Source organism: Nylanderia fulva, unplaced genomic scaffold (genome assembly GCF_048542155.1).
Source record: "Nylanderia fulva isolate GAGA-0341 unplaced genomic scaffold, ASM4854215v1 Scaffold88, whole genome shotgun sequence".
Classification (NCBI taxonomy): Eukaryota; Metazoa; Arthropoda; class Insecta; order Hymenoptera; family Formicidae; genus Nylanderia; species Nylanderia fulva.
The window spans coordinates 166700-180947 of record NW_028191004.1 but is presented as its reverse complement, the minus strand read 5'-3'; the positions used below and the strand labels follow the sequence as shown (position 1 = coordinate 180947).

The following is a 14248-nucleotide window of genomic DNA, read 5'->3' as shown; positions in this document are numbered from 1 at the left end:
CGGAGGTGCCTCCGCGCGCGATAGCCTATATATATACGACGACAGGACGTCGTCGACGGGATCGTGGATGTACGATAATAATAATAAGACGTACCACCATCCGCGATGCAATGGTAATGCGCTGCGAAGCAGAGTGTGATGGAGAGGGATAAATAAAAGGAAAAAATGTGATGTGATAAATAGAATCATATATATGTGTGTGTGCATGTGTGCGTGCGTGATGTGCAATTAAGTGCGAAAAAATAAATAGATATATCGTGCATAAGGCCTTTCCCGAGAGAGGAGAAGAAAGGGAACCCCACCGGGATTCGATCCTGGGACTTCTTTTTCGATAAGCAGATCCACTCTATCACTGAACCTGGACCACTCGTCGCTCCATACCACCATATTCTCTCTCCGCTCACATTATTACAATATACACACACACACATATATATATATATATATATATATATATATATATATATATATATAGAGAGAGAGAGAGAGAGAGAGAGAGAGAGAGAGAGAGAGAAAGAGACATGTTATTTCGTTGACCGTGGATTGCGTTCGATAAGACTATAAGAGTCTCGGCCCATTATGGGTCGTCGGTGACTGTACGACTCGTATCTCTGCCGTCTTCGGATTTGCGGCTACGAAAGCATCGTATTGAAAACATTGCTGTCACTAGGCATAGGTGGCGGCGTGGCGAAGGAAGAGGAAGAGGAAAAAAGAGAAGGAAGAGAAAGAGATAGAGAAGGGGAGAAAGAAAGAGGAGGAGGAGCACAGAGCGGTTCAGCAAGGAACAAGGAGGGAGTCTGGCGACGGAATTGGAGGGAAGGTCTCGCCAGGAGACGCACGCTGCGTGCGATATTCGCATAACGCGCTCTTCTACCTGCTAAAGCGCGCGCGCGCTCTAGAGAGAGACAGATAGAGAGGGGAGAGAGAGAGAGATATCACAAACAAAGGGAAAGAGAGAAACGGATAACGAGCGACTTTACGATGTACGTGGAAGTGGTGGCGTTGCGGCGGACTCGCGGCAGCAGCAGTAGTCGCATCGTTGTCTTCTTCGTCGTCGGCGGCGTAACACAACGTTGGAAGGGAAGGCGAACATAGGGAAAAAAGGAGGAACGGGTTTACATATACGTGTGTGTCTACCAAGTGTGTGCTAGAGAGAGAGAAGAGGAGAAGAGGAGAGAGAGAGAGAGAAGAAAGAAACAGACAGACAGACAGACAGCAAGCAGACAGAGAGAAGGATCTCGCAATGCGCGCGGGTTAGAAACCTCATTCGGGGAAGGGAGAAAAAGATGGACCCAGTCCTCCTGCCTCGCGACCCAGCGGCGCGTCATCGTACCGGAGCGAAGGACGTCGTGTTCGGGAAACGATGTGCGCCGACGATGACGACGTCGACGTCGTCGAGGTGGATGATCGTCGACGGCGACGAGGGTCTTTTTCCTAACCGTGCTCTCACTCATTATCACCGGGCATGAGCGGACATGGAAAGCGAGGAAGGAATCGTGAGAGAGAGAGAGAGACGAGTCGTGCCAATTATTATTATTGCTCCACCTAGAGTTCTTGCCCGCTTCCGGAGTATTATTACTACCTTTTGTGTTGTTCTCGAGACGTAAAACAAAAATTTAGTTTAGAACAAAAGTGCATTGAAAGTGTATTGCAAAAAAATAATTGTGTACGCGCGTGTGTGCGTGTTTATATATATATATATATATATACATACATATACATATACACGAAATACGAATGTGAAGAAAGACTCGCCGCGAACGACGAGAGAAGAGCATACGTTAGAGAGCGGCGGGCGATACGTTCCTCGGTCGTCACCCTCTTCCCCGGGGGAGTGGGGAGGGGGGAGGAGGAGGGAGGAGGAGGAGGAGGTGGCGGCGGCGGCGGGGCAAGAGGAGGGAGATACATTTCCCGGGATACCGATGACGGCGACTCGCGCGCAGTAATAATGGAGACATTACTGCCCGGCAACACCGGTCAATCGTACAGTCCCCAGTTGAAAAACGTCCTGAAGACTTATCAGCTGTCAGCTGTTAAGAGTCTTCAGGGTCCGAGTTCGGCCCTGTTGGGCATGGACTGTAAAGTCCTGCTGCAACACAGCAATAACGAGCAGCAGCAACATTCGACGACCTCGTGCTATGGCTCGTGTGTCGCGTCTGGTCGTTCAGCAACGACCAATTGCGGCCTGGACTCGCCCGGAGAGTCCGAGAAGAAAGATGTCGTCGAGAAAGAGGCTCGTGAAACGTCAGCAACAGGTCAGCAACAGCAACGTCCAACGACACCCGTTCCTCCTCCCGTCTCCAGCAACAAGATCTCACCGAGATTGCTGGAGGACTCGGATGAGGATCGTCCAGCGGTGATGGAAGGGCGTCTGAAGGGCATCGAGAAGCGAGAGTTGGAATTTCAGATACCGATACTGACAGCTCCCGATCAGAGCTGTTCCGAGAGATGCGAGACAAATCTCGAGGGCGAGAGGATCTCCTGTTTTGTGGTGGGCGGCGAAAGGAGGTTATGTTTACCCCAGATCCTGAACACGGTGCTGCAAGACTTCTCCCTGCCCCAGATTAATCAAGTGTGTGACGAGTTGCAGATCTATTGCTCTCGTTGCACTCGCGATCAGCTGGAGGAACTCAAGCAATCCACGATTCTGCCTAATAACGCCCCCTCTTGCGGTCTGATTACCCAAACCGACGCCGAGAGGCTGGTCAGCGCTCTGCTGTTGCGTACGGATTCCTGCGATCCCGCCCAAATCAGTCAGACCCAGGATTGTTTCGATAAGAAGACTTGTGGCAAGAACGAGGACGAGGAAACCATCGTCAAGTTCAAAGTGTATCATGAATGCTTCGGCAAGTCCAAGGGTATCTTTAATGCCGACCTGTTCGAAACGGACGATTCCGTCTGCATCCAGTGTGAGGACTGTCCCTATCAGTTCTCACCCCAACGCTTCGTCCGACACGCTCACAAATTTCTGGAGAATCGTACCTGCCACTGGGGTTTCAATTCTGCCAATTGGCGATCGTATCTCTTGCTTTCCCGCACACAACCGGATTACAGCAAGTCGCTCATTCTATTTTGCGAACTGAAGAAGAGGCACCTCGTGCTAAGTTCCAAGCGAAAGCTAGAGGTATTCTTACTTGATGATGCCATTCTTTTTAGAAGGTAGATTGAGATATCAATAATGTATTATATATAAAGCTGAGGTGCAAATATCTGTTTTAGCTGCGACCTGAACACGAGAGATTAGCCAAACGCACAAAAAAAGACATCGGGAAGGATGATTGCGCTGGAATTTACAATGGTAATGGACTAGGGATGTATCATCCTATGTCTCAGATAGCCACCGCAGCTGATCCGTATCTGCAGATGCAGTGGGCTGCAGTTTGCGCAGAGTACAACAGAGGCGCGTCAGCTTTTCGGCCTTGGAATGCCACACTCAACTGCAAACATAGGGACAAGTGAGTATATTATACGTGTTGTACATAGGCATTAAGAAATCACAATTTCAAGTATGATAAGATCTAATGAGAAAACCAGATGCAACAAAATTGTCTAAATATCAGACTTCACAGTCTTTCCTTTATTCCTCTATTTTCCTCTATTTGAAAAAATCTCTTTTCCTCTTTTTTCAATATTTTTCCCCTTTTTCTGTTTTTTCTCACTTTATTTTGATGTTTTATTTTTCCAATTTTGAATTACGCGGAAAACTATTTCATATGTGTGGCATTAGTATAGAAAAAGAAACAAAAAACCTAAGAGTTTGTCTTTTTTCCTGTTGGTACTTGATAGCATTTATCTAAATATCCACTATGACTGAGTATTACTAACAAGTTTTTATATGGTTGTGTTCTAAACAAAAAAATTTTAGCCTATTATTTATAAATTTGAATTTTTATCCATGTTGTAAATCAAAAGATATTTAATATATATTATGTATAAATTAGTATTTGTACGTTCACATTGTAAAATAAAAAATGTTTAATACATTATAAAACAACAAATGTGTATTCAAAAGAGGGCAACTTATCGAGCAATATTTAAGATGTATCTAGTTAAATTTTATTTCATACACAATATATTAAAATTACAAAAACCTTCCATATAAACGTTTCAACCGCACGCGGTCTTCTTCTGTATAACAGTGTTACGTAATTTATAATTCTTACAAAAAACATCATATTCTTAAAATTTACTAATAGTCCGTTAATACGACTCGAAAATTTGTTAGAAATGTATGCGTGTTACAAATTGTCATATTTATAAAAGTATTCGCCATAATGTGATCTTATGATGTTGGATCCCGTAAATTATTTCTTCGTTATTAAACGAGAAATTCTTAATGTCTATAGGCGTTTGTGTCGCCTCTTCTCACAGTTTAACACAATTTTTTGAGTTCAAAATGAGGTGTCTTGTTAGACGGTTGTTTTATATATTTATAATAATTTCAATTTTTAAAAAAAAATCTGTTAAACTGTGAGAAGAGGCGACACAAACGCCTATGGAGATTAAGAATTTCTCGCTTAATAACGAAGAAATAATTTACGGGATCCAACATCATAAGATCACATTATGGCGAATATGCTTTTACAATATAAATATGACAATTTGTAACACGCATAAATTTCTAACAAATTCTCGACTCGTATTAACGGACTATTAGTAAATTTTAAGAATATGTTTTTTGTAAGAATTATAAATTACGTAACACTGTTATACTGAAGAAGACCGCGTGCGGTTGAAACGTTTATATGGAAGGTTTTTGTCATTTTAATATATTGCGTATAAAATAAAATTTAATTAGATACATCTTAAATATTGCTCGATAAGTTGGCCTCTTTTGAATACATTTGTTGTTTTATACAATACACGAGCAAATAGAAAATTTTAATTGATCTTTTAATACATTATGTTATTCAACAAAATTAAACAATCATATATAGTAGGCCAACTAAACGAGCAAATAAATAAGATGTAAAAATTTTTTTATTAATAGTTAAATCATTAAATTAACATTCCGTTACAGAATCGATATAAATTGTAAACGTTTCGACTGCACTACAGTCTTTATCAATACATAAAAATTAAATATTAAAATATAAAGTTAGATGTTAAAAATACAAAGTTAGTTAAATATTAAAATATAAAATTGAAACGATTCTTCGCTGTTGACCAATAGATATGCAAGGCGATTGGTCTGAGATGCCAAGTTATGCGACATTTGAGCATGCTACGGATATAATACGCGAATTAAATCAATGTCAGAAAATATTAAAAAATCTTTCAACTTACATTATCGTTTTAACAAGTCCTTTTCCCCGATATTTCAAGTGTGTGTTGCGAAGTCTGAATACCAAATGTCAAAATAGAGAGCGTGATGTATTTATTTATTACCAATGTTTTTTCTAAATTATGATTCAGCAAATTTTTTAAGTATGTCAAAATAACTACTGTCTAACAATTCGGTGTCTGTATTTAAATTAATTCCATTTTTCTGTTCTTTAATGTGGATCATTTCAGATATTAGTCTTTTTTGGTAATTCTTTTCATGATCCATAATTTTAATATTGTCCCAGTCAAATGTATGTTGTTCGTTTAGAATGTGTTCCGTGATAACCGAATGTCTAGCAGAGTCTAATTTAATATTATTTTTATGTTCTTTAAGTCTCGTTCCTAGCTGTCTTTTTGTCTGTCCGACATATGTGGCGTCACAATCGTTGCAATTCAATTTGTAAATAACGTTAGAATTCGTGGGGCAATTATTTTTGTCCTTTTGAACTCTTATGAAGTCATTTAATTTTTTAATGCAACGATATCCTACCACTACGTCAGGTCTTCTTATTGCTGAAGCAACTTTCTCAGATATTGATTCTATATATGGTATGACAAAATATTTAATGTTAGTATTAGTATTATTAGTATCTGTTATATTGTTATTATTAGGCTTGTTAAATTTCTTAGTTGAGAGATTTTTTAATCTGCGTTTTATTTCTGTGAAGATTAGATCAAGAGGATAACCGTTGGATAGCAAAATGTTAATAGCTTTCTCTATATTTTTTTTGTGAAATTGCGGATGTGATAGTAATAAAGCTCTATCTACCAAGTTATAAATTGTTCCTATTTTATGACAAGTCGGATGATTTGAAAAAAATGAAAGTAATCTACCTGAGAATGTCTTTTTGTGATACCAATCTAAATAAATTTTGTTATCTATTACTTTGATCATTATGTCTAAAAAGCTTATACAACGATTATCCTCCTTTTCCAATGTAAATTGTAGTCTATCGTTATAATTGTTGAATTCGTTCAAAATATATGTAATATTGTCAGCGGAAGTGCATAAAATAATGTCGTCTACATAACGGAAATAGAAAGTCATTTCGCAATTTAAATTACTAATTACTAATGTTTCCAAGTCCTGCATGACTATATCGGCAATGATCGGAGAAAGTGGGGAACCCATAGGAGTCCCATAAATTTGTTTGTAAGTTATGTTATTAAAAGTGAAAAATGTAGAAGTTAATATAAATTTTATCATACCTATGAATTCATTTTTGGGAATCTTTGTGTGTGACTCTATAAAATGCCATCTATTGTTGATGCCGTTTAATGCAAGATCTACGGAAACATTAGTAAATAATGAAACAACGTCCAATGAAGCTATTATGTCGGTATCTTGTATTGTTTTCCCTGATAGAATGTTGCATATATCAAAACTGTTATTTACAAAACTGTCCGCTCTAGGAAGGCTATCTTTTAAAATTTTATGAAAGAAAGAAGCAATATTATATAGAGAAGTATTTATTGAGGAAACTATTAATCTAAAAGGAATATTTTCCTTGTGGATCTTGGGGAGCCCATAAGCTTTAGGAAGAAGAGAGTCGCTTGAAAATAAATAATAATATTCTTTTTTGTTGATGAAGTCTTTTTTCAACCATTTTTTTAAACAAATATTGAGGTCTTTTTCTATTTTTGTTGTTGGATTGTTTTTAACTATGGTATACGTAGAATCGTCTTCTAGGAGACTCTCAACTTTTTTTATATAAAATTCTTTTTCTAGTGCGACTGTAATGCTGCCTTTATCTGCTCTGGTAAATAAAATATTAGGATTTTGATTGCAGAATTTAATTGTGTCTTTATGCATGTGAAATAATTTTTCTTGTATGTCCGTTTTTTTGTCGTTATTGTTTAAAAATAATGAAAATTGTGGAATGGCAGCATTACGAATCGAAGTGAGATTTCTGATCCCGTTAGAATTGCTTTCTATATCTTTGATGAATTCGTGTATAGCTACTTTTTTATTTAAGTTAACTGGGGGTTAACTTTATTACTATCACATCCGCAATTTCACAAAAAAAATATAGAGAAAGCTATTAACATTTTGCTATCCAACGGTTATCCTCTTGATCTAATCTTCACAGAAATAAAACGCAGATTAAAAAATCTCTCAACTAAGAAATTTAACAAGCCTAATAATAACAATATAACAGATACTAATAATACTAATACTAACATTAAATATTTTGTCATACCATATATAGAATCAATATCTGAGAAAGTTGCTTCAGCAATAAGAAGACCTGACGTAGTGGTAGGATATCGTTGCATTAAAAAATTAAATGACTTCATAAGAGTTCAAAAGGACAAAAATAATTGCCCCACGAATTCTAACGTTATTTACAAATTGAATTGCAACGATTGTGACGCCACATATGTCGGACAGACAAAAAGACAGCTAGGAACGAGACTTAAAGAACATAAAAATAATATTAAATTAGACTCTGCTAGACATTCGGTTATCACGGAACACATTCTAAACGAACAACATACATTTGACTGGGACAATATTAAAATTATGGATCATGAAAAGAATTACCAAAAAAGACTAATATCTGAAATGATCCACATTAAAGAACAGAAAAATGGAATTAATTTAAATACAGACACCGAATTGTTAGACAGTAGTTATTTTGACATACTTAAAAAATTTGCTGAATCATAATTTAGAAAAAACATTGGTAATAAATAAATACATCACGCTCTCTATTTTGACATTTGGTATTCAGACTTCGCAACACACACTTGAAATATCGGGGAAAAGGACTTGTTAAAACGATAATGTAAGTTGAAAGATTTTTTAATATTTTCTGACATTGATTTAATTCGCGTATTATATCCGTAGCATGCTCAAATGTCGCATAACTTGGCATCTCAGACCAATCGCCTTGCATATCTATTGGTCAACAGCGAAGAATCGTTTCAATTTTATATTTTAATATTTAACTAACTTTGTATTTTTAACATCTAACTTTATATTTTAATATTTAATTTTTATGTATTGATAAAGACTGTAGTGCAGTCGAAACGTTTACAATTTATATCGATTCTGTAACGGAATGTTAATTTAATGATTTAACTATTAATAAAAAAATTTTTACATCTTATTTATTTGCTCGTTTAGTTGGCCTACTATATATGATTGTTTAATTTTGTTGAATTTATACGAGCCTTTCATTATGTTATTGTTGAGTAGAATAAACTTTTTTGCATGTCACATAAATGTAGACTTAATTTAACGTTAATTAATTTAATATAATTTTGAAAAATAATAACTTTTGCAATTGAGAAAATATAATATTTGTTAAGAGATTATATCCAGTCAAAAAATTAAACAAAATTTATTTTTTTTTAAGTGTTTTTATAGATTAACATTTCAAAAACAATATAGTCTGATATAGAAATATGCAAAACTAAAGAAGTTATAATGCTTAGTGAAATAATCGAAGTCATTTAGTTAGGGAAGTAAAAATTTTGAACATATTTTGCTCTACATTAAGTCTCTCGCAGTGGCTCTGAAACTCTTGTACCGTTTAATCAATTGTCTTGAAATTGTGCGTACTAGTTTTTTATAAGATTCGGCAACGTAGACTTTCGACTTTCTGTATTTTATTTATTAGCAAAAAATATTTTTCGTTAAAAATTGTATTTTTGCTTTATGTTCGAAAATCGAACGTTTAAAAACCTGCAAGATAAAAAGCATAAGACCACACTCATGCAAAATATATAATATTCATGCTTCGTTATTATGCCGCATGCATCATGCTATATATATATTAATAAAAATACATTATAAAGGCGCATATTATATACAAATAGCGCTCGGCCGCGAGGGTATACGGATACCCCGCGCCTTCGAGAAAGAAGCGCTTACGTTAAATCATAATAAACAGTAAGGACCGCGGCCGCGCGATAGGTGATACACAATAGTTCCGTTAATAACAAAATGCGATGTCAATCTCACAATAAACAACAACTCTATATGTTCTTTCGCCCTCAATCTACCGATGGAATAATAAAAATGTTCGCGAATCTTCTAGAAAATAGGGACTATATAAGCACCCTCTCAAGAGGCCGCGGCGCTCTTTCCGATAGCTTGTCGTTGCGAATAGAGTGCGCTTCTCCTTTCCAAAAAAGATCGCTTGTCTTTTTTGCGTTTAATTACCGTTGCTTGCGGAACACTCAGTACTTTATTTTTGACACGGCTTTTCTCTCGGTTATTGTACTTTCTGATACGTTCGACTCGGCGATTTCTTGGTAAATTCTGTGCGGTTTAAATAATTGTAATTTTTTTGTATTAGTAGTGTAAATATATTTAGTCTTAACGATACGTGTGCTGTGAGTGCAGTGCCTTTCTGTCGTCTCGCTTCCGATTTTCCTTTCCTGCTTTCCGTCGCGCACACTTTAAAAATACGTTTTTTTATTAAATTTTTTATTAAAATTTTTTAATTAGTGTATTGCATGATAATTATTTTGAACTTTTACTATTAGAATTTATCTGCGGCCATAATCAGAGCTATAGTTACTTATTAAATAGGAGAGTGCCTTACAGAAATTCTCTTATACCTTTAAATAAAAGATATGTTCATGCTTTAATTCTTTTTAGTTCTCTATAACATTGTTATAATATAGTAAATGCTATTAAAATCTTTAGATAAAAATTCGAAAAAATTCCTATAATATGTTTTTTTTTTTTGAACATTTGATGGAGGGTACACTCCTTTAAGACTACTTAAAACACATATGAAGAATATTAATAATTTATTTTAAGTGAGAAGCATCTTGTCTTGGGATTTCCTCTTTTTTACCCTTTTTTGTAAAAAAAATTCTCCTATTTCCCTTTTTTTTGCGCTGTGAAGCCTGAAATATTTTATTTGGTGGAACTTATTAGAAAAAAGAAGGTTTAAATAGCAGATTAAACTTTATTTAAGTAAAACACATACAAGAGACAAAACGCGTGCGTGCAATACGACGGTTTAGGCACGAGTGAGGCGAGTGAGCTCGCTTTTGGACGGAAGAATATCGGGGTACGTGTTCTGAATTATATGGGAATAATCGATTATTTTTGTCGTTTTCGTCAAGCAAAGTCGTAAGACATACACAAAAATATATAGAAACTATATAACGAGCTTTTATTTCTCTCACTCATGCTCTTAATTATCTTCAGCATATTATAGTAACAGTTATTGTCTTTGCAGTTCGTCGTTGCTACCTGCGTACCTCAGTCGAGGTCCACCTGTACTGCAACATCCTGAACGAGTTATCCCGCTTTCGGAGTGCGAGCGTTTCGAGCCGCACTTTCAGCCTAACGTGGCGTTAGCGCCTATTACGACGACACCTCCTCAGATAGGTCGGATATCGCCTCTCTCGTCCGTTCATCAACGACGGCATCATCATCATCACGAGCATCATCATCGCCACCGTCACGGTTTACGTTCGACGAGTCCCATGAGCGAGAAACAAGAACTGCTGTCGGCGGCCGATGTCAAGCTGGAGAAAACATCGTTGAGCCAAGACGCTGAACCTGTCGATTCTTATCCCGTGTACTACGTGCCCGATGAAATGAGTCGAAAGGAACCGGCGCTACCTGGAAAAAAAGAAAGGAGGGAAAAGGAAGGTGTAGAAGAGGAAGAGAGTAGCGCGGCAGTGACGTCGTCCACGGTGACAGTGGAGCCTCTTCCCCTGGCGACCTCCTCCGAGGTCGGTACCACCTCCTCGCCGTCCGAGAGCGACTCCGACTCGGACGGCACCGCGGCAGCCGATCTTGAGGAGCAACTGAGAGCGCTCAACGTGCCGCAGGATGTGATAGAGCTGGCGCGTCGCGTGGCCTCGGAGAACGCTCAGCTGCGACGTCTTCGGCAATTGGACGCGCATGAGATTTCAAAGCTACGCAGTCACATGCACAAACTACAGCAGCAGCAACAGCAATCCACCATTGTCATGGGAGTCAGTAATGGCGAGTCGAGGGACAAGAAGGAGGACTCTTCGGCGATGGTGCCGCGCGCCAGCGCGGCTGACAGCACCGAAGGTTGCAGCGAAGAGACCGATCCCATGGAGAATTTGCCATCGAATCACGAAGAGTCCGAGTCTGCCAATGTGCTAGTGACTAAAAACGAATCGGATCAGTGATTAGGATAACGCGTGCGAAAATTATTCGTTACGACATACAACTGCTCAGCAATCATCACCGCCGCGATTACGACGCTTATCTCAAATAAGCATGCACTGAATTTAGGGTTTACATTAGAGTATGTGTAAGTTTTTTGCGTAAGTATAGAGCGTGTTTTCCAAGTAATTTTTATTTACCAATTAGTGTGTTTTCTCAATGAAAAATGAATTGAAAAAAGTCCTAAGTCCTCATTTTCTTCTCCGCGACGCTCTTGATGAAAAAAAGGAATTTTTAAATAAGATCATGTAGAATGCATCAAGGGAATTTTAGTTGATAATTCTTCTTTTGTCTCGCGAAGGAAAAAAGACGAAAAAAATAATTCAGAATTTTTTAATTCATTTTTACGAGGAAATAACGCCATATAACACTGGTAAGACGTGAATTACGGAAGACTATGTGTGTGTGGATGTGTGTGTGTGTATATATATATGTAGGTATATATGTGTATAATAGTTCTAAACGAAACGAAAAATTGTCTAGGTTATGTGATATGCGACGAGCCTTTGAATGTTATCGCAGTTAATTCGGACTTTTCATTAGATAAAAAACCTAATATAGACACACACATACAACACACATGCTATCCAACTCAAACATCAGCTTATTGTTAGGTAGAGTCCCATTTGTTGGCAAAATTTAAACCAATCGATTACTATCTAGGAAAATGATTTAACCTTCATGTTTGTCAATAATTATGCCTATAGGTTCACTTTCTATTTGTATTATAATGACAGACATGTTTTATTTTCCTCTTTTATTTTACAGAAATAAGAGAGTTAGTGGTTTAAAATGAATGATTTCTCCGATGGAAGATGTAGTAAAACGAGTTGGATGGCCATGTTAAATATATACTTTCTATCGATCGATTTTTTAATTAAAGTCGAATGTAAATATTGTATTATAACAAAACCTAGAGGAGAGTAGGGACATTTAAGGGATTATACCGCGCCAATTAAACTATTACATTTAATAGATATTATGACAAGATATTTCGTATATATTAATTATATATAAAGTGTAAAGAGATTTTTACGAGATAATAATTTTGATCCCTGAATATATGGCAAGTAAGAGAGAGGGGGGGGGGGGGAGAGAGAGGAGAGAGAGAGAGAGAGAGAGAGTGTGTGAATTTAGATTGCTTTCCATTTTCACATCTTGGTAGTCATTTAAATTGCATAATGTAAATACATTGTGGCATCATATATACATATATATATATATATATATATATATGTTTATAATATAATTAATTACACTATCATAACGAAATAATGCTAAAGTACAAAAAACCTAGGTGCTATATTATTATTCTAGGCAGTACGCTGTAAGCAGAAACCTAGGTGTGTTCCAGCAGCTCGTACTACATTGTAATTTATCCAGAACATTATATACGTGTTACGATGAATCGAATCGCTACGATTACGAATCTTGTGATTACGATGAATCGAATCGCTACGAATCTTGTGATTTGACGGTTTTTATATATAAGAGAGAGTAGGATCTGCTTTTTAATTCGACGAAAAAAAGCTCGGTCCAAGCCTAATAATAATGTCAATAAAGGAAAAAAAGAAATTGGATATTTAAAAATTATTTATTTGGTACATACAGTAGGACCATAATTGCAATTATTGTTGATTAAATTGTTCTCGTACTTCCAATCATTTGAGTAGTTATTGAATTGTTTAATTTATTGATGAGACGTGAGGAATAATTTTTTAAGAGTGCTTGTGTAATGGGTCATCGTAATTTTTTATATTCTTTTTTTCACAAAAGTATTCTAAATTTTTTTCAAAAATCTATATTTGCTTTTTCTTCAAAAAAAAAATATATATATATATATGTGTGTGTATATATATATATATATATATATATATATATATATATATATGTATGTATGTATGTATATATAGGGTGAACATTAGAATTTGAAAAACTCTTTGTTTTTTTAAAAACAAAAAATGTCTAAAGAAAAAAATGTTTTTGCTACGAATAAATAATCCAATACAACAATAAACATTTTTTTCTCAAAACCTTATGTTCTAAGATATTACTATTTTTTTTTTAATTTAATTCTACATTTTTATTACTAGTAATATTTATTACTGGTTTGTATTACTAGTAATATTATAGCTAGAAAAAAATTTTAGATATTAATTTGAAAAAAGTTAATTTATTTAATTTATTTTGTAGGTGCAATAATGTTTATTTGTATTATTTATTTTTCTCAAAAATTTTACTTGTTATATTTTTTTGTATTTTTAAGAAAACGGGGTACTTCAGGTTTTACCATAACATTAGATGCTTTCGCCCTATATGTATACTACGGAGAAAAGCATAATTAATTAAATCATACATAGACACACGTATTGTATATAAAATTCTGTTGACTACAATGGTGTTTTGTTATTAATATTTAATATTTTTACTAATTGTAAGACTCGCAGCTGGGAAATCCACATCCTTTATATGTATATGTATATAAACATACATACATATTTATATTTATTTTGTATATTATTGTTGGTACATATCAGTTTAGTTGTATTTATAATATATGAATGGTCCTATTGTGAGAAAGCAACAGAGAGATATACAGAAAATACTGGCTGTATACTGAGATAGCGTTTCTACATTTATTTAACACATTGACAAAATTAAATAACGACAGGATTATCTAGAAAGACGCTATATCAGCTGATTACAATTCCTGAGTATCTCTCAAGTTTTTAGCAGAGACCGAATGTTAAA

The 14248-nt window shown here is 35.8% G+C and overlaps 1 protein-coding gene and 1 long non-coding RNA gene across 2 annotated transcripts in view; one reads left to right on the top strand and one right to left on the bottom strand.

The window, feature by feature from the left end:
- Nucleotides 1-1887: 1887 nt before the first annotated feature.
- LOC114943823 (uncharacterized) lies at nucleotides 1888-12593 on the top strand. The gene is made up of 3 exons (XM_029319550.2): nucleotides 1888-3124; nucleotides 3220-3455; nucleotides 10530-12593. Exons 1-3 carry the CDS (start codon nucleotides 1949-1951, stop codon nucleotides 11458-11460), a joined length of 2343 nt encoding a protein of 780 aa, XP_029175383.2. The 5' UTR covers nucleotides 1888-1948; the 3' UTR covers nucleotides 11461-12593.
- Nucleotides 10441-14248, bottom strand: part of LOC114943826 (uncharacterized) — an 18381-nt gene continuing 14573 nt past the window's right edge. The window contains exon 2 of the long non-coding RNA XR_003822085.2: nucleotides 10441-11437. This is a non-coding gene — a long non-coding RNA (uncharacterized LOC114943826). The remainder of the gene's footprint in view (nucleotides 11438-14248) is intronic.

Excerpts from the sequence above, each read along its gene's own strand:
- LOC114943823 (XM_029319550.2), top strand. The coding sequence starts at position 1,949 with ATGGAGACATTACTGCCCGGCAACACCGGTCAATCGTACAGTCCCCAG. Across the intron at positions 3,125-3,219 it reads GTTCCAAGCGAAAGCTAGAG|CTGCGACCTGAACACGAGAG; the intron begins GTATTCTTACTT and ends TATCTGTTTTAG. Across the intron at positions 3,456-10,529 it reads AACTGCAAACATAGGGACAA|TTCGTCGTTGCTACCTGCGT; the intron begins GTGAGTATATTA and ends TTGTCTTTGCAG.